Source organism: Galeopterus variegatus, unplaced genomic scaffold (genome assembly GCF_000696425.1).
Source record: "Galeopterus variegatus unplaced genomic scaffold, G_variegatus-3.0.2 Scaffold5047, whole genome shotgun sequence".
NCBI lineage: Eukaryota > Metazoa > Chordata > Mammalia > Dermoptera > Cynocephalidae > Galeopterus > Galeopterus variegatus.
In genome coordinates, this window is record NW_007731158.1 from 83337 (window position 1) to 103614 (window position 20278).

Sequence of the window (20278 nt, forward strand, 5' to 3'; positions counted from 1 at the left end):
AAGTTCATTATCCCCAGTGTTTTATCCAGTGAATTCTTTCATAGATGATCACACCTAGCGTCAGGCTTTTTTACCTGCCCGTAATCCTGCCAACTGGGCCAATTGTTGAGCTAGGGCTGGGTGAGATGATCACACCTAGCATCAGGCTTTTTTACCTGCCCGTAATCCTGCCAACTGGGCCAATTGTTGAGCTAGGGCTGGGTCCGGAGCTCACAGACCTCTCAAGCCTGTTCACAGACTGGGTCACAAACCCTTCACACGCCAGGCTGGGTCCCCAGACCCCTCACACACCAGCATGGCGGACACCCAAGGCAGTAGATGCCAGCCAGGTGGCAACACTGCCCATGCGCACTAACTCCATCCACACACAACTTATTTACAAAGAATGTACCACACCACCCCCAACCGCGCCTAAGGCAAGGGGGGCCTGATTAAATTATTTTTCCAACACCCAGACAGAAAGAGTATGTGTCAAAACTGTCACATAAGGGATTTGAAGATCTGATGGGAGAGTTGTCTAAGGTGCCATCCAAGGTTCTCTCCAGCCATACGACCCTGTGACTGACTGAACCAGGAGGATAAGTGTGCCAAGGAAGCGTATGCTGTGTTTGGTGCAGCCTGCTGGTTGGCTTAGGAGGAGCAGCATGAACACTGGGAAAAGAACATCTGGAGAGAGCTAGATAGTAGGCCTGTTGCTCATGCTGTTTGGCCAAGCTCCTTGCCTAACTTTTTGCCTCAATTTCCTCAACTAAAATAGAGATACCTATTAATTGGAGGTATATTGTGGTGGTTAAGGATACTTTGGATCAAGACAGACCTGAGCTTGTTTTACTACATAATATCTTGAGTCCGATTCTCAGCCTTGCTAAATTTCACCAGTAAATGAGAGCAGTAATGTCCCTCAGGTGATTGTTTGAAAGAATTCCATGAGATGGTGAATTAAAGTGCTTAGCATTAGCATCAGCTGGCAGAAGTCATTGCCCTGTGAGTGGTAGTTGCTGCTACCTACATCAGCAGCATGTTCCTCCTCAGATGGGTGGTTAGGAGAACAGATGATTTGAAAAGAAAAAAAGTGTTTTGAGAGGTACGGAGTGTTCTATAATTCTAAGACTTCTCTGTATTATCATTTCTTGCATACATAGATGTGTTTCCCAGTTCCTACTGATTCTGAAAGTCATACAAAATGACTTTCTCACGTACTGTTTTTTTTCCAGTATTAAGATTTAGAAAGTATGTCCTCTGTCTGTGCCACTTTTTCTCACGTGAGCCCTGTGCTGTATTCCAGGTGAAGCAGACGGAGTGCAGCGGAGGCCTCTGTTGCTGCCGTCATGCCGTTCCCATTTGGGAAGTCCCACAAATCTCCAGCAGACATTGTGAAGAACTTGAAGGAGAGCATGTCCGTTCTGGAAAAGCAAGACATTTCTGACAAAAAAGCAGAGAAGGTATGTATCTGGCTTTATATATATTTCAAATCTTTTAATTAAGAGCAAAGGTAAGACAAGTTATGAGGTAATTTTTAAAAATCAGCAATTCCAATTTGGGTTTTTTGGGGGTTTATAAAATATAGTCCTAAAGCAGCATTTGCTGCTTCTGAAACACAAGTTTTCTCCTATACTTCCATCTAACATCTTTATAACTTTTTTCCCAGTTTTTTAAGTTTATTTTAATTGTATTTATTTCATTCTTGTAGTATTTTATCTGATTCTTAAAATCAGCGTTTCCACCAGCAGTCTTCCTGGGATCTCTCTCTGGGTTTTCCTTCTATGTTCTCTGTATCCATGCCAAGTATTTCCACCTACCCAGGCACCACAGATTTTATCTGATTCTTAAAATCAGCGTTTCCACCAGCAGTCTTCCTGGGATCTCTCTCCGGGTTTTCCTTCTATGTTCTCTGTATCCATGCCAAGTATTTCCACCTACCCAGGCACCACAGTCCAAAACCTGACTTTCTTCCCAATCTCGTCTTGCTTGCTCTTCCCTAAAACATCATTTTTCACTAAATATTGTGTCTTCTACTTCCTAAAGTGTTTATGAATCGATTCTGACTTCCATTCCTTCTTGAAGAAGATCCTTATCTTTCTTATGGACCTTAGAAGTAGCTTTCTTACTGCACTTTCTAAAACAACTTCTGTTTTAAATCTTTAGTGCAGACTCTTCTCATAGCACACAAGACCCTTTGTGATCTGGTCTCTGCTTCTCTAGGTGAATTGTAACCCCTCTCCCTTATTCTGTAGGCTCTAGCAATCTCAACTAAGTCAAATAATCAAATAATATTGTTTTTAATGCCTTTGTTTCGTTCCTTCTGCCTGAAATGTTGTTCCCCTTCACCTCATTTCTACCAGAGCTCCCATTTATCTTTCAAAACTACCCCGAAACATTACTTTTTACTAGATGGCTTCCCAGAAGACTCCCTCTTTTGTCCCAACCCTCCCCCCTGAAATGAATCTCCACCATTTGGGCATCTGTCTTGGAAACATCAGAACTGCCGCCATCTTCAACCTGATTTTGTTTGTGTTGCACTTTTGTCTCCTTTACTTAGACTCGTTAGCTCTTTGACCAGTGTGTCATTTCTGGCCTACCTGTGCTCTGTACCCTCTACAGTACCTGACTCCCATGGGATGGATGCCTGCTGTTTATTGAATGAGTGTTTGATTGGAGTGAAATCTTCCATACTATCTTTTTATTTAGGAGGTTGTTTTCTGTCTTGAGATGAAGGTTAGAATGCTTAACTACTACCATCTTTTTAAGTCTAAGACCTGTAGTTTACTAGTATTCTGACAAAGAAGAGAAGTGCATGCTCATGGGATTAAGATGTGTAATTACAGGCTATTGAATTAGTATATTTTTCTTTCATTAGATGCAGTCTGCAATTTGTAAAATTTTCTATAATTCGACTTTACTTTAGATCTTCCATGGAAATTCTAGGCAGTTTCTATCACACCTGTACTAAGAGATGTAGATAAAATTTAGTAATATAATAAAACTTTAAAAAATCTTTGTAATTAAAAAGAATTTTGCCTTAGGTATAAATTAAATGCAATACCATCTCATAGTTCAGAAATCAGAAAGTAAACATTGAGAAATATTACTCTATTCCATTCTCTTTCCCATGTGATAGATAACCACTTTATTACTTTCTTGTGTTTCTTTATGCAGATAAAAGAGATATGAATATATTTTTTCTTTTTATACACAAAAGGTAGCATACTATATTCTATATAGTAAGCTTTCTACTGTCAAATGGCTTTCAGGGAAATTGTTATTCTAAGGAGCTACAATTTTCAAGTAGCTAAGGATAAGGATTTGTCTCTAGGACCCATGGAGGGGTAGGGAGGGATTTAAAAATTTTTGTCTTTTTATCTTATTTATTTTTGCTTTGAAATCCTCAGAAATATTTGATGCTTTCTTTACTTCTTAGATAGAATGTTGTAATCATTGTTCAAGGTGGTCAAGCTTATTCATGATTATTCAAGTTTCCAAATTTCAGAATTTAAATTTGGCAGCAAATACTTTTGTTTTCCTTGAAAGGACAGGTTCACTTTATTCATTTTTGAGAAAATGTCTGCCAAATGTCCAAGTCTTAATAATTCATCACTTTCTCTCCCAAGTAAAAATGAGGTTCCATAGTAAGTCTCGTAACTTAAACAATTATATAAGTGCCTTTTCTTTAAAACAACCAGTTATATTCTATAAGGAACCAAAGACACTTTATACATATATACAATTTAACATTTGTCACACCAAATGTTCAAAATATACATGTGAACTCAAAGATCAAGATTTAATAAAATTAATTTTTTACCGCTTCCTCATAGGCCTTCTTAAGTGAAACTGGCCTTCTTTCTTTCTTTCTTTTTTTTAACCAAGTGTATGGTGATGAAGACTACAATGACTGCTAGTACAGTTTGGCGTCACTGCCTGATTTGTGCCAAAATGTCAGCACCATCAGTACAAATAGCAATACAGTAGGAAAAAGGCAAATAATGTCTTAGTATTGATATAAAAACAGATTTAGCCTCACACACCCCTTGAAATGGTCTCAGGGACCCCAAAAGTCCACACTTTGAAATGTACTGTGAAATTAGTGGAAAGTGGGTGGGTGGTTGCAGGTAGGGGGAATGTCCTTCCTAATTTAGATGGGTTATATAGGGTAAGTCTCATCGTGAAGGTGGCATTGGAGATAAGTCCTAAAGTGATAGAAGGCAAATGTAATCTCTAATGGAATCCATATCATCTGCTTGACTAAATCCAGTGATTTTTCATCCAATGGCATTTTTGCCCTGTAAGGGGACACTTGGAATGTCAGGAGACATTTTTGGTCATAACACTAGGGATGGGCTGCTAATAACAGCTAGCTAGTACAGCTTGGAGATGATGGTAAACGTGAAATAGCCCCTCACAATGAAGAATTATCTGACCAAAAAATGTCAATAATGCTGAAGCTGAGAACTCCTGCTCTAAAACCAACATTAAGCAAGAACAGGGTAAACAAAGCAAACAAAACAGTTGAATTTATGAAAAATAAATTTCAGTTCAAAGGAAGGGGTCAACTCTGAAAAACAGTCGATGCAAATTACTTATTCTGAAATAGATTAAGACTAGGAGGGAAAACCTCTGAAATTTCCAGTTCATTTTATCAAGTTTCAGAAGGAAGTAGCAACTAATGTAAATGGTGATGAAGAGGGAACTGAGACCTGAAAACAATGGAAAGATGAAAATCTAATCAGTAAATCAAAAACCATGAAAAACAACTTTGATATCATACAACTCGACAGCAGTTCCGTAAAAGCAGGGTGCTTGCTATGCTCTGTTATTTAGCATTGTTCTATAAATTCTAGCCAGTGCAGAAAGAAATGGTTTTGAAATTTAAAAAACAAAAAAAACCACCAGCTATTGCAAATAGAGAAAATTACAGTGTTGAGATATTCATAAATGTTTATAAAACACAAGAGAATCAACGGGAAAATGAGAATTTATTAGGGCAGCTAAATGAGTAGAATGTTCATATCTTCCCTAAATGCCAACTATAACTATTTAGAAAATGTACTTTTTTAAAAAAAAGAAAAAAATATCATTTAATATAGCAACTAAAGTTAAAGATATCTGGGAATACTTTTATCAGTAAGTATGCTGAAACTATATGAAAAAAATTACAGAACTTTATTCAGAGGCACAAAAGAATACTTGGTCTGTGTTATTAGATGGAAAGATGGAATATAATTAAGATGCCATTTCTTCCCAATTTAATTTTTAAGCTTAAAGCAATTACATTCAGATTACAGGAGGATCTTTTAGGAACTTGACAAATATAAATTCTCTATTTTAAAGCAGAACTCATGTTTCAAACCTATTCCACTCACAGTCTTTACAATCACAGTTAACAGAACTCTACCCTCCTAGTTTTTCATACATAAGTATTGAGAATCATCTATGACTGCTTTCTCACTCCCCAAATCTATCCACTTTATCTGGAAAAAAGTTAAGAATTCATAATCTAACCACTTCTCTTCATTTTCCTTGTTACCAACCTAGTCTGAGCTATCATTATCCTTGCACTGGATGACTGCAGTATCCTCCTAACTGGTCTCCCTTGCCTCTCTACAACCATAGTGATTCTTTCAAAACATGAGTAAAATAATATTTCCCTTAGAGTAAAAGTCAAAGTTACTACAGGGGCCTAACGTAAGTTTTGCAGGCAAATCTTGCTTATCCCTTTTTTGTAAGGCTCATGAGCTAAGAATGATTTGTACATTTTTAAAGGGTTGGTTTAAAATGCAAAGAAGTATGTGCAACAGAGAACTTATGCCTAACGTAAGTTTTGCAGGCAAATCTTGCTTATCCCTTTTTTGTAAGGCTCATGAGCTAAGAATGGTTTGTACATTTTTAAAGGGTTGGTTTAAAATGCAAAGAAGTATGTGCAACAGAGAACTTATGTGGTCTGCAAAGCCTAAAAGACTTACTATCTGCCCCTTTACAGAAAAATAAATGCTGAACCCTGTCCTGGACAGCCAGGCCCATGACCCTCAGTGGTCTCTTCTAATACTCTTCTCCACATTGGTGTCCTTTCTTTGTGCCCTCCAGTCACACTCCTGTCTACGGTTTTTTGTATTTGGCTATTCCCTTTACCTATAATGTTTTTTCCCTCGCTCTCTATTTGGCTCACTCCCTATCTTTTTCAAGTTTTTCCTCAAATGCCACTTTTTACCCAATCCCCCATTTAAAATGCAATCCTGCCCTATGGCATTCCTATTCCCCCTTATTTTGCTCTATTTTCTCATGTAATATACTTAACAATGTTTTACTCTTTCTTTCCCCTCTTAGAATATAAACCTTCTAAAGACAGAGCTCAATAAATATTTGTATTTGTTGAAAATGGAATCAAAAGTGGTGTTAACATGAAACATTGTCCCCTTGTTTTCTTCTGAACTCTTAATGTTAGGTGAATTAGAACAGATATTGCTAAGAATATTGTAATAATTTGTATACTGAATTTGTGACTAAGGACAGGGTAACATAGCTGGGTATCTTCTCTGGATGCTGTGACAGTGGCAAAGTATTATATTTCCTTTTTGTATTACCACAGTAAGATTAGTGACCTTTCTCAAGAGGTCATCTATCCTGGTGGTACTGGTATCATCCATATCATCCAAACAGCTCTCATTATCTTCCCCTGTACTTAAGGGTGATTAGAGGACATTTTCCATGACTAGATGAATAAGTTTGCCTAATGGATCTGATGACTGAATCACTGTGAGCTTGTTGGCAGGGCTCCAGTGATCTACTGCAAGATAGAGAACTTACATAATAACAAAAATTGGGGAAGGATAGCAAATTCTATGGGTGACTGAATCAGTCACCAAAGAAGGGTCAATTAGCTGGGGGTAGTGGAGCAGGGGTTGGAAGGAGTATATAATTTTAACTGATAAAATGCAATATGGACAGAAGTATGACTCTGTACTCAATCTAAAAAAACAGACTAGATGACAACAGAGAAAATAAAATAGAATCATTAAAAATGTTTCATTAATCTAAAATAAGGCAGAACAAGAGGAAAAGGGGATTAGATAACAGATGGGACAAGTAGAAAACAAATAAGATGATAGACTAAAATATCAATAATCACATTAAATATAAATGGTCTGAATACCCCACTTAAAAGGCAAAGATTATCAGATTGGATGAAAAAGCCACAACAATGTGCCTGCCTATAAGAAACATACTTTATAGGCAATGAGTCAAATAGGGTAAAAGGATGGGCAAAGATATACTTTGTTAACACTCATCAAAAGAAAGTTGGAGTGGCTCTATTAATAGCAGACAAAATAGGATTTAGAGAAAAGAATGTTACCAGTGATAAAGTCATTTCATGATAAAGTAGGGGTCAGTTATTCCAGTGGACATAACAATTGTAAACATTTATGCACCTAATAACAGAACTTCAAAATAAAGCAAAATACATATGAGCCAGCTGCCCCCCCGCAAACACACAAATAACAAAACAAAATAAAGCAAACAAAAACTGATAGACCTGCAAGAAGAAAAATAGTCACATCTACAGTTATATTAAAGATTTCAGTATACCACTCTCAATAATTGATAGAAAAGTAGGCAGAAAATCAGCAAGATTTTATAGGAGACCAGAATGATACTATCAGCCAAATTGACCTGATTGACATTTATAGAACACTCCACTCAACAACAGCAGAACACACCTACATGGTCTTTTGAAGTGTGCATGGAATGTTTACCAAGGTAGAGCATATTCTAGGCCATAAAAAGAAGTCTCAGTACAGTTTAAGGGATAAAGTTTTACAGTGTATGCTTCATGACTGCAATTGAATTAAATTAGAAAGCTGTAACAGAAAGAGCCTTGGAAAATTCAAAAATATTTAGAAACTAAATGTCATACTTCTAAATAACTCGTGGATCAAAGAAGATGTAAGAAAATAGTTTGAACGGAATAAGAATGAAAACACAGCATTTTAGAGTTAGTGGGATGCTGCTAAAGCATTACTCAGGGAAATTTAGAGCATTAAATGTCTATATTAGAAAAGAAGGAAGGTCCAAACTTCCCCATAGAAACTAGAAAAAGAAGAGCAAATTTTTTAAAAAGTAAGAAGGATAAAGGAAATAACTATCAAAGCAGAAATCAGTTAAATAAAAAACAAGAGAAAATTAAAAGATCAATAAAATTGATAAATAGTAGCTAAGACTGATAAGGAGAAAGAGAGAAGACACAAATTACCAATACCTGGAATGAGACATTTGATATCAACACAGATCATACAAATATTAAAAGGGTAGTAGGGAATATTATGAGCAACAATATTTATGTCAATAAATCTGACAACTTAGATGAAATGGACAAATTCTTTGTAAGACAAAAATTGCCCAAGTTTACTTAAGAAAAAAATAGGTAATCTGAATTGCTATATAAAACTAGTTGAAAATTTAGTTAACCTTCCCGTAAGGAAAACTCTAGGCCCATATGGCTTCACTGGAGATTTCTACCAAAGGTTTAAGGAAAACATAATACAATTTCTATGCTAACTATTCCAGAAAATTCAAGAAAAAAGAATAGTTCTTAACTCATTCTATGAGGTCAGTGTTATTCTGATACAAAATCAGACAAAGGCATTATAAAAGAAGAAAACTACAAACTGATATTCCTCACAAACATAACTGTAAAAATTCTAAACTAAATTTTAACAAATTGAATCTAACTATAGGATAATGCATCATGACCAAGTGGGATTTATTCCTATTGATTTTCCTCACAAACATAACTGTAAAAATTCTAAACTAGATTTTAACAAATTGAATCTAACTATAGGATAATGCATCATGACCAAGTGGGATTTATTCCTAGAATGCAGGACTACTTTAACATTCAAAAGTCAATTAATATAATTCACCATATTGATAAACTACATGTCAATATATAAAAAACAGAAAGAAAAAAAAAAAACACCCAGTATCCATTCCTGATTTAAAAAAAATATATATATCTGCAAACTTGGACTGGAAGGGTACTTTTCAACCTGATAAAGGACATCTACTGAAACCTGACAGCTAGCATTATATGTACGGAAGAGGCTGAATCATTTTATCTCTAAGATCAAGTATAAGATAGGGATGTTCATTTTCACCACTTCTATTCAACTTTGTACTTGAAGCCTGTGCAGTCAAGTGAGAAAAAGAAATTAAAGCCATCCAGATTGGAAAGAAAGAAGTAAAAACTTTTTTTTTGTAGACAGCATGATCATCTACATAGAAAAGCTGAAGGAATCTACAAAAAAACTAGTAGAACTAGTGAGTTTAGCAAGGTCACAGGTTACAAGGTCCATATACAAAAATCAACTGTATTTCTATACAGTAGCAATGAACAAAATCAGTATTTGAAAATACTACTTCAGAATAGCATTAAAAAATACGAATTACTTAGGGATAAATCTGACAAAGGAAGCAAAAGACTGTACACTGAAAACTACAAAATATTGCTAAGAGAAATTAAAGGCCTAAATAAGTGGAGATACACATTGGTCATGAGTTAGAAGACTCAATATTGTCAAAATATCAAAATTACTTAGGGATAAATCTGACAAAGGAAGCAAAAGACTGTACACTGAAAACTACAAAATATTGCTAAGAGAAATTAAAGACCTAAATAAGTGGAGATACACATTGGTCATGAGTTAGAAGACTCAATATTGTCAAAATATCAGTTCTTTACAAATTCATCTATAGATTCAATGCAGCTCCAGCAGGCTTTTTAAGTAGAACAGCTGGTTCTAAAATTCATATGGAAATGCAAAAGTCCTAGAATAATCAAAATAACTCTGAACAAAAAGTTGGAGGGCTCACACTGTCTGATTTCATGAATTATAAAGTTATAGTAATTAAAACAGTGTGGTATCAGTGTAAAGATAGACAAATAGATCAGTGCAGCAAATTAGGGGGTCCATAAGTAAATTACATATGTATGGAAAATTAATTTTTGACAAAGGCACAAATGCAGGTCTGCAGGGAGAGGATAGTTCTTTCAACAATTGGTGCTGAAACTGTTCAATAGTCAGATGTGGTTTAAAAAAACAGACCTCATGCCGTATATAAAAATTAACTCAAAATGAATCATATAGCTAAATGTAAAACCTAAAATCATAAAATTTCTAGAAGAAAACAGGAGAAAATCTTTATGACCTTGGGATAGATACCAAAAGCACAGTCCATAAAAAAACTGATAAATTGGAATTTATCAAAATTAAAACCTTCTGTTCTTCAAAAGACACCATTTAAAAAATGAAAAGACAAGCCATAGACTGGAAGAAAATCTTTGCAAAGCATATTCCTGATAAAAGATTGCATCCAGAATATATGAAGAACTCTTAAAACTTAACAATAAGAAAACAAAGAACCCACTAAAAATTGGGCGAGAAATTTGAATATACACTTCACCAAAGGATATATACAGATGGCAGATCTGTATATTTTCTATGAAAGCAGTTGAAAAGATATTATTCATTATCATTAGAGAATTGCAGAATAAAACCATAATGAGATACTACTCCATAGCTGTTAGAATGGCTAAAATTGAAAACACTGACTATACCAAATGTTAGCAAGGATGCTGAGCAACTGAACTGCTGGTAGGAATGAATATAAGGTGGTACAACTGTTTTGGAAAACATTTTGTCAGTTTCTTATAAAGCTAAACTTAAACCAACCATGTGATATAACCATTCCACTCCCAAGTATTTACCCAAGAGGACAAGAAATATATTGTTCACACAGACTTGCATATAAATGTTCATAATAACTTTGTAATAGCCCAAAGCAGGAAATAGCCCACGTGCATGGATAAACCAATTGTCTTACATCCATGTAATGGAATACTACTCAGCAATAAAAAAGAATGAACTATTGCAATATATAACATGGACAAATCTCAAAATAATTATGTTGAGTGAAAAAAGCCAGACTGTAAAGAGTACATAATGTGTGATTCTGTTTATACAAAACTCTAGAAAACAAAACTAATCCATACCTACAGAAAGCAAATCAGTGGTTGCTTTGAGTTTGGTGGGGACATGTGGGGGTATGGTGGGAGAGGTAGAGGGAAGGGACTGCAAAGGGGCATAAGGAACTTTTGGGTGGTAATGGATATGTTCACTATCTTAATGGCTTCATGGGTATGTACATAATTCAAAACTTAACAAATTGTACACTTTAAATATGGGTAGTTTGTGTGTCAATTATAACTCAATAAGAAAAGACTGTCCATCTTCCAACTGGGACAGATGTGGCTTAGAAACCACATATGTGTGCCCTAAGAATAGATAATGTAATATAGCATCCAGATAGGCTATTGGAAGGCCAAGTTGCAATAACAGAAATATACTATTTAAAGTCAAAACAATAATCTCCATCTTCCAACTGGGACAGATGTGGCTTAGAAACCACATATGTGTGCCCTAAGAATAGATAATGTAATATAGCATCCAGAAAGGCTATTGGAAGGCCAAGTTGCAATAACAGAAATATACTATTTAAAGTCAAAACAATAATCTGTTCTGTGTGGGCAAGTCTACATGTGAGGTTGTGGAGAAACTGGAGTGTTAAAAGAGGAGTGGCCAAGTTGGCATAGAAATTCAAAATTCTGGCATGAGGAACAGTTGAATGACTTAGAGACGTGAGGTGTGGCATAGAAAGAATAAGATTGAGCACAATAACTTTGTAGGATGGGGGGAATCACTATAGCTTTTAGTAAAATTTTTTAGGAGACCATCTAATGTGAGGAAAGGGTTAGACCTGTTTCAGATGGTGGCAGGAGATAGAATTCAGACCTGTGGAAGTAAGACAGTCCAATTTTGTCTTGATACTAGGAAAAATAATAGGTGGAAGTTGTCTTCTTTGGGAGATAGCAAGTTTCTCTGGAGATGTATTGGTATGGGCTAGGTGACCACTTAGTTTAAATGTTGTAGTAGGAATTCAAGATTTGCACTGTTGACACATCCTTACATTGATATACCACCATACTTTGCAAGGTGCTTTTGAAGAGAAGCCTCCATCTTATGTTGAGGTAGAATAGTTTGCTGTTGTTATTTTCATGATCCAGATGAAGAAAGCTGTTGTTTCCTAGGTAACCCATTTTATTAGAGTTGGAGATGGAATTCACAACTACCTCTGCCAAACCCACGGTGAAATTATGTCTGTTACTACTTTATTCATCGTATCCACGGGTATTTTCCCATTCATTTCTTGTGATCTCTTAGACAAAATGATAAATATAATGTTTGAATGTTTATTCCTTTGTTTGTAATGTGTTGGTATTTTAACTTGTTTTATGTGGTACACACTTGACATTTTTAAGAATTATGTATGGTACAAATAGATTAGCCCCTTAGGAACTATGCCACAACTTTTTAAAGAATTTGTACAAAACTAATTTTTTTACACCTTTAAAAAAATGGTTTATCTTACCATCCTTATTTTTAGGTAACTTGGGGGAGTGGGACAGGACTTATTCTTTCACTATTAACAGTCAAATAGATGTGGTGTATGTAATGACTTTTTACACACTCTTTGCCTGCTGCATGCTATATAAAGAAGATATGCTGCCTTGCTCATTGTATACTTGTTTCCTTTCATCACCATGAATGCATGTGTTCACAGGGTTGAATAGCTATATTCACTTATTGCATGCGAGGAGTAAGTTTGCTGGCATGTTTAAGATGGGGGAAGGGAGTAGCCTTTTCAGAGCATGGCCATTTAATAGTGACTCATGGTTACTAAACTTGTTGACAGTAATCTTTGACACCAGAGGGTTATTAATAGGTTTTTCTTAGTCCATGCTCTTTCAGTTTAGAATACTCAGATATTTTCTTTAGTAAAGAGGTTGGGGGGCGGGGGGAGCATTTATCACAGGAATTAATGTAATAATAGAAATGTTTTCATTATCAAATATTTAGTACCAGCAGTATTTGTCAGTTTACTTTTAGATTTTATTGCACATCTTTGTCTTTTGAGAACTTTATTTCTTCAGCAAGGTCATTAATCCCTTTTTGAGAATGAATTGATATTTAAGGCAGCAAATAGAGATTGGTATATATTTAGAGGACTCTTGTTTAAAATAATTCTTTTGCTAAAGGGTGGCTGTAAAGAAACTCAAAAAAAGAAAAATGTAAGACAAAATAATAAATGACTTAAACCTCCCCACCCCCGGTAAATCTGAGCTCTTTGAGGCATTTCTCAATAATGACTAGATATATGTAAATTATAATAAATTTGAGTATGTAAACTAATGGTGAAAACTTAGTCATTTCTAAATTGTTTCTAAAAAAGATGACTTTATGAACAATGATTCCCATTGGAGTTACATTTTCCCTATGCCAAATTTCATGTGCACAGTCACTGGCAGGGCAGAATTGCTGTCATCTACTGTCATTACCTCTGTTGTCTTCTCTTGAGTAGATTCCGAACTTTGTTGAATCCACAGACATTTTAGTGCTCTTTGTGTGGGCAGGTAGGTATATGGATCAAATCTTGAGTTTATAATCTAGTAGAGGAAATAGGCATGTAAACAATATAATATAGAGAAACTTGAGGGAACCAAGAGGATAAAGCAGTTACTACCTCTGTCAGAGATGGCTTAGGCTTGAAGTGACATTTGAGCTAGTTTTCAAGGTGTTTAGCAGGCAAAAAGAGAGAGGGAACAGAATGTGAAATAGCCTAAACTATAACATGTTCAAAAAATAGTGACAAGTTCATTGTGGCTTTGTAGATGTGGAGCTGGAGGGGAACGGTGGGAGGTAAGGCTAGAGATGTAAGCTCTGGCAGATGGCAGGGGCCTGTGTACAGTCTGAGGGTATATTGAGGGAACTAAAGACGTCCATTGTTGTTGTTGTTGTTTTGCTTTGTTTTAAATATTTATTTTGAAATTATTAATACACATGAAGTTACAAAAATGAGTTCAGGGAGATCATCCCCCTTACCTTTCACCTACTTTCCCCCCAGTGGTAACATGTCACATAGCTATATAAGTATTAAAACCAGAAGATTGTCATTGGTACAATCCATGGGCCTTATTGAGATTTCACCAGTTTTACAATTTGTGTGGGTGTGTGTATAGCTCTATGCAATTTTATCACATGTGCAGCCATGTGATTATTAAGAATGTTATGTACATAGAATTATACAGTATGTGACCTTTTGAGATTGGCTTTTTTTCCACTCAGCATAATTGCTAGGAGATCCATGCTAGTAGTGTGAGTATCAACAGTTCATTGCTTTTGATTGCTGTGTAGTATTCTGCAGGATGGATGTAACACTGTGTGTTTAACCGTTGACTTGCTGAAGGACATCTGGGCTGTTCCCAGTTTTGGGCTATTATAAATAAAGCTGCTATGAATATTTCCATACAGGTTTTTTGTGAACATATATTTTCATTCCTGTGGGATAAATGCCCAAGAGTACAATTCCTTGTCATATGCTAAATGCATATTTAGTTTTATTAAAAACTGCCAAACCTTTTTTCCAGACCTGCTGTACCGTCCTACATTCCCATGAGCGAGGTTTCAGAGTCAGAGAATGGTGAAAGTGAATGTGTGTTTGGGGAGATAGACATAAAGGCAGAATATGAACTTGGTAAGGGAATTCCGGTGACAAGGAAAGATTAGGGGTAAAGAGGAGAAGAAAGATATGAAGCTAGATTTCCAGAAGAGACTAGAGGATTTAATGGTTTTTGGTAGTCAACTCCAGATTCACATACCCTTTGCCCATCTTCTACCCACTGAATATTTTCCAGAGCATGAGTCAACAAGCTTCAGCTCAGGTTGGCCGACTACCTGGTTTTCTAAATAAAGTTATGTTGGGGGCTGGCTGGTTAGCTCACTTGGTTAGAGCGTGGTGCTACTAACACCAAGGTCAAGGGTTCAGATCCCCTATTGGCTAGCCACCAAAACAATTAAAAAATGAAATAAAATTATGTTAGGACACAGCCATGCCCATTCATTTGCATGTGGTCTATGGCTGCTTTCCTGCTGCAGTGGCAGACCTGAATTGTTATGGCAGAAACCATATGACTTGCAGAAAGCTTGCCACCTGCTTATCTAGAAAAACTTGATATATATTTCTGATGAGAAAGATTATAGCAGGGATTCTTATTTTGGTTAGAAATTAGGGCAGGTGGCAAAAAGAATTGGTCTTTTGTGTGTATGTGTTTATGTTGATTTTAGACTTTATGTTCCACATAGTGCAAAGGGTACTCTGGAGATGGAAGTAGGTCATGGTTTCAGGTGCTCTTCCTCCCTTCATCCACTTTTTTAGTACTTCTTTATCCTAACTTGTATATTGGGATTCTACGTAAGATTTTTATTTCGAAAAATGGCAGCAGGCAGGAATGGAAAGTAGGTTGTCAGTGGTTAAGATGCTATGATTCCATACTGCAGCACCACTTCAAACATGTTCAACTCGAAATTGATTTTCTCCGTCTCAGAACTGGTCTCTCTTTCCCTGACACCTTTAAGAAATGTTGCTTTTTTGTCCCTGACTCAAAACATTGGAGTCATTGGATTTTTTTCTTCCTTACTTCAGCATCTGTTTGCCAAAGTCCTGTTCATTTATTTTAAATCATTGGGGGGAATGGAGGGGCACAAATTTATGACTTCTCCCTCTTTGTCTTTTGTAAGCACTTTTTAGGTAGTATGGAAGCGTGTATATGTGTGTGAGAGATCTGTTGCCTTCATTAAGCCTGATAGTTTAAATTTATTTTTATATTTATACCCATCTATACAAAGTAATATGTTCTAATATATATATGCTCATTCAAAAAGTTTAGAAAATACAAAAGAGTATAAAGAAAAAATAAAGCTCATTGTCAATTCACTACTACATGAAATGACTACTGTTAACATGGTGGAATATTCTTATAGATTCTCATTCATATTTGAACTTTCTCTCTCCCTCTCTCTCTGGCTCAGATAAGAAAATGAGTATGGAATCATGCTATTCTATACCTGGTTTGTTTTTTTATTTTAATGTTAACATTTTTGCATGTCAGCATTAGACCTCAATTATTTTTAAAGATTGCCATGGTCTTCCATTTTATGGGTACATCATGATTTGACCTGTTCAATGGGATAACTTTTATTTCTAATTCTTTGCTGTTGTAAATAGCACTACTTGTACTTACATCTCTGTAAGTACTTTGTCTATTTCCGTAGGGTAAATTTCTAAAAGCATAATGGGTGAGTCAGAGGAATTTCACCTTTTAAATCTTTTTGATACATTTTGCCAAATTGTCCAATAGTAAAGTTGTTCCAATTTGTTTTTCCTCCAGCAATGTGTCTAAAAGTCTTTGTTTCTGATATAAAAATTATATATTTTATAATTTCAGGTTGTTTTTTATTATTATTGACTAGAATATCTTTTTCGTAAGGTGTTTAATTTTTGAATTAGCCATTTCTATACTTTAACCATTTTACTCTTGCTATGTTTGTCTTTAAGTGTACTTTATATAATAAAGCTAGTCTTAACTGGTAACTATTAAAAGCTGAGAATAAGGGGGAGGGCACCCCCAGGCTTGCATCCTACCAGATAAAACCCTGTTCCTTCTTCATCTGCGAGTAGCCACCTTGTCACCTTTCATCTCTTAACCTCAGTGATTGGGTCCAGAGCAGGAGTAGGTGGTGACAGCTATGAGTACTTTGTGGACATGGTCTGGAAGTGCTATGGGTAAGTGAACTATCTTCTCAGATCTTCTAAAATTGTATTTTTGCATTACTGTATCTGAGTGATTGCCTTTAGTGATGGTAAAATAGTACAGTGATGTGTACTGTGGGAATATCGTACTTAAGGAAAGAGATTTAATACAAAAGCTTCTGAGTTTTTGGAGGTCTTGAAATAGGCCATTTGTACCAATGTTTGACTTGATAATTGCTTATTTTCACACCTCGTTTTATTTTTTAATGGGAAGGTCTCACAGCTTTAGTGCTAGTTAGTGAGATTATTATGGACACTACCCTTAAAAACTTTAAGTAGTTACCTGTCTCCTCACCCTGGGAGAGAAAGAAGTTTAATTCTAGTATTGTTATTAGTGAGGCGAGCATTAGATGTGAACTTTGGGATATTGCTTACTTCTTAAGTTGATTCTGTAATTTAAATATTTGAATTTAAAAATATTTCTTAAAGATAATTAAAAATGAAGTCATTATCGTTTGGTTGTGTGTAGGATCCAGTGAAGTGTCATAGTTTAGGATTAATATGCCTGGTCCCCATGGGACTTAGGGACTGCACTTCTCAACTCAGAGCCTTGATTCTGAGAAGCTCTGCTAAGCCCTAGACTCTTTCCTCAGTGACTGCTGTACTGAGGTGTCTCTGAATTCCTACTACATATGGCTGCTTGGTAGAGCCACACAGAACAAATCACTTCTTAAAAGCCATAAGAAAACAACCAAGAACTTAAGCAGAATCTGAACTTCTCGCCACATCATTTTCCTGTCAAGTGAGTGGGCTTGTTGCGAGGGACTGTTCTCTCACACGTTTCTCTCCTTGACCATGTTTTCATAAATAGTTGGCTACTGTTAATAAAGCATCCTGTACTTATGAAACAGTATGAGGCTAACTGACCTATAAAAGTGTAGCATCTGTGCCTTGGAACACCATGTTCAACTGACAAAAACTTCCCAGAAAGTTCAGTCAGTTAACAAAAGCATGAAGTTATACCATGTGAAAATCACCATCTTCGACTTGGGAGTGGAGTAGGGTATTTAGAAGAAGTATAAGTAAGCCCTTTTCAAAGCCATTGAATATGTTAGGACCTGAGGGGTATATATGAAAACTTATAGCACTACAAGGCCAGTGACTGCAATAAGGTCACAGCTGCAGTAGGCATCAGAGGAGGAGAGAACCATGGGAGCAAGGGAGGGGTTTGGGGCCATAGAGGCTCTGAGGGTGGGGAGTAGTTGTGTGAGCATTCAGACTTCCAGGTTAGTTTTGGCAGAGACCAAGGTGTCCAGGGGGAGAGAGTGAAAGATGATAGAGCAAAAAAGAATTCAAGACCTTTATTTGGAATTTGAGAAATGGAATGGATCTCATGGGTCATCTGGGCCAGCCCCCTTAGTTATCAGATGATCCAGTAAGGTCTAAGGGGTTTCCATGAGGCCACACAACTGGCAAAATTGTACAAGGGGAACGTGAGTCAAGGCTAACCACCTCCTTGTTTAGGGGCCCTTTCTCCAGCACACAGAAGGAGCCATCAGCCTTGGAACTAAAGTAGGATGCCCCTTACCTGTGAAGGTAAGAGAATGGATGAACTTGACAGATTTATAAAATGGTTGCAAAAAGAATTCCTTTCACTCAGCTTCCTCAAATGTTAACATCATACATAACTACAGTACAATGATCAAAATTAGGAAAATAGCACTAGTTAATTAGTTAATACTATCAACTAATCCACAGACCTTTTTCAAATTTCATCAGTCGTCCCACTATTCATCCGTTGTCCCTTTTGTGAACCAAGATCCAATTCAGGATCACATGTTGTATTTAGTTGTAACATCTCCTAGTCTCCCGTAATCTGGGACAGTTACTTGATCTTTCTTTAACTTTTATGACCTTCACACTTTTGAAAAGTACTGGCTAGTTGCTTTGTAGACTGTCCCTTGATTTGGATTTGGCTTATGCTTCCTAACGATTCAACGTAGGCTGTGATTTTTGGCAAGAGTACCTCAGAAGTGATCTTGTGCCCTTTTCAGTGCATCATATCAGGAGAAACATGATAGCAATAGTCTCTCTCATCACTGGTGGTAGTCACTTTGATCACTTCGTTAGGGTGATGTTTCTACTATAAAATTGCTGTTTTTCCTTTTGTCATTAATAAGTTTCTTGGGGGACTGGGCATCTTTTCTAAAAGTGATTCTAAGTGTGTTGCCAGGGTTGAGACAAGGATGACAGAAATCATCAAGATGGAGTGGGGGAACTGGGAATGTTTTAACTAGAAAGTCTTAATATAGAAAGAGTGAAGCCAGATGTTCAGATCTGGACTAGAGAATGAAAGACTAAAGCCTCTTAAGGAAAGTGGAGCAGTTTTATGTTCCTAGGTGTTACTGGTTGGAAATCAACCCAGTTTAAAGGAATGTTTCTGAACTGGATTGAAGGCAGTTGAACTGCACGAATCATTAGTGAACCTAATGTGCACAGGTTCTGTCACTTTTTCTACAATACTTAGAACTCTGAGAGCTGAAGTAGAGAACGTTTTGAGTAAAGCACATTCAAGATTGCATAGGGGAGCAAGAGGCTTTGAGCTACTAGGACAGGCAGCACTGAAACATGCAGTCTTAGCAGGACAGGTAACATGGCCATTGAGGGGCCAGTGGATTAGGCGACAGGTGATGGTTTCAGCAGTTTAAAGAGGTTACAGCATTTGGAGGAGGTATAAGTGTGAATAGCTTACTTGGGAAGTGCTAGAGAACAGACAAGGAGGTGGCAGATAAGGAGGATGTGGTCAGAGAGGCAGAGAACATATTGACATATTGCAGGCAGGCCAGAGATGGGGACCTGGGCACAGTCACTAACGTGAACACCGATGAGGGGAACCAAGTCTCATCTGAACAAGAGCAGCCAAGTTTCTATGTCCTGTGTGTATGGCATCTTCAGTCAGTGAATACTTGCCCAATTGCCTTTTCTTGTGAAATACTTTACTATTAAAACTTTACCAATGGTGGGGCCGCCACTGTGTGATCCAGCAGGTAGGCTTCACTGCCGCCACTCGGCTCCATTCCCAGCCCAGCCCCGTGCGCACAGAGCATGGAGACGTCTGGCAAGGGAGGCGGAGACTCGGCAGAAACCACACACCCTGTGGGGCCACCACTGCATGATCCAGCAGCAGCCTGGACCAGAGCACATGGAACAGGGAGAAGTCCTGCACGGGAGGTGGAAGCTTAGTAGAGCCACACACCCTGCGGTAACCACCCCCCCATGATCCAGCAGCCCAGCAGAGTCCAAGCTGACCAGAGAGGTGGCTCCCCAGAGAGGCCCAAGTCCCAAGGCAACCACACACACAAGGCACTAGAGGCCAACTGAGCAGTCACGGAGTTAGCCATACCAAATTGGCAACCACAGCAACAGCTTAGTTAGTCAATAGTGTCAAACCTGTGGACTGTGAAACCCCCGGCCACAATGAATAAACATCAAAAAAAAAGATACCAGAAATACAAAACATCAAGAAAGTACACCACCAAAAGTTAATAAATCTCAAGCGCGAGATCCGATAGAACAAGGA

General features: G+C 37.0%; 1 protein-coding gene across 1 annotated transcript in view; it reads left to right on the forward strand.

The window, feature by feature from the left end:
- The first annotated feature begins 1287 nt into the window (after nucleotides 1-1287).
- The window catches only part of LOC103604245 (calcium-binding protein 39-like), a 32275-nt gene continuing 13284 nt past the window's right edge, over nucleotides 1288-20278 (forward strand). Inside the window, exon 1 of the mRNA XM_008588811.1 lies at nucleotides 1288-1442. Within this exon, the coding sequence (XP_008587033.1) occupies nucleotides 1329-1442 (114 nt within the window). The 5' untranslated portion in view covers nucleotides 1288-1328. The remainder of the gene's footprint in view (nucleotides 1443-20278) is intronic.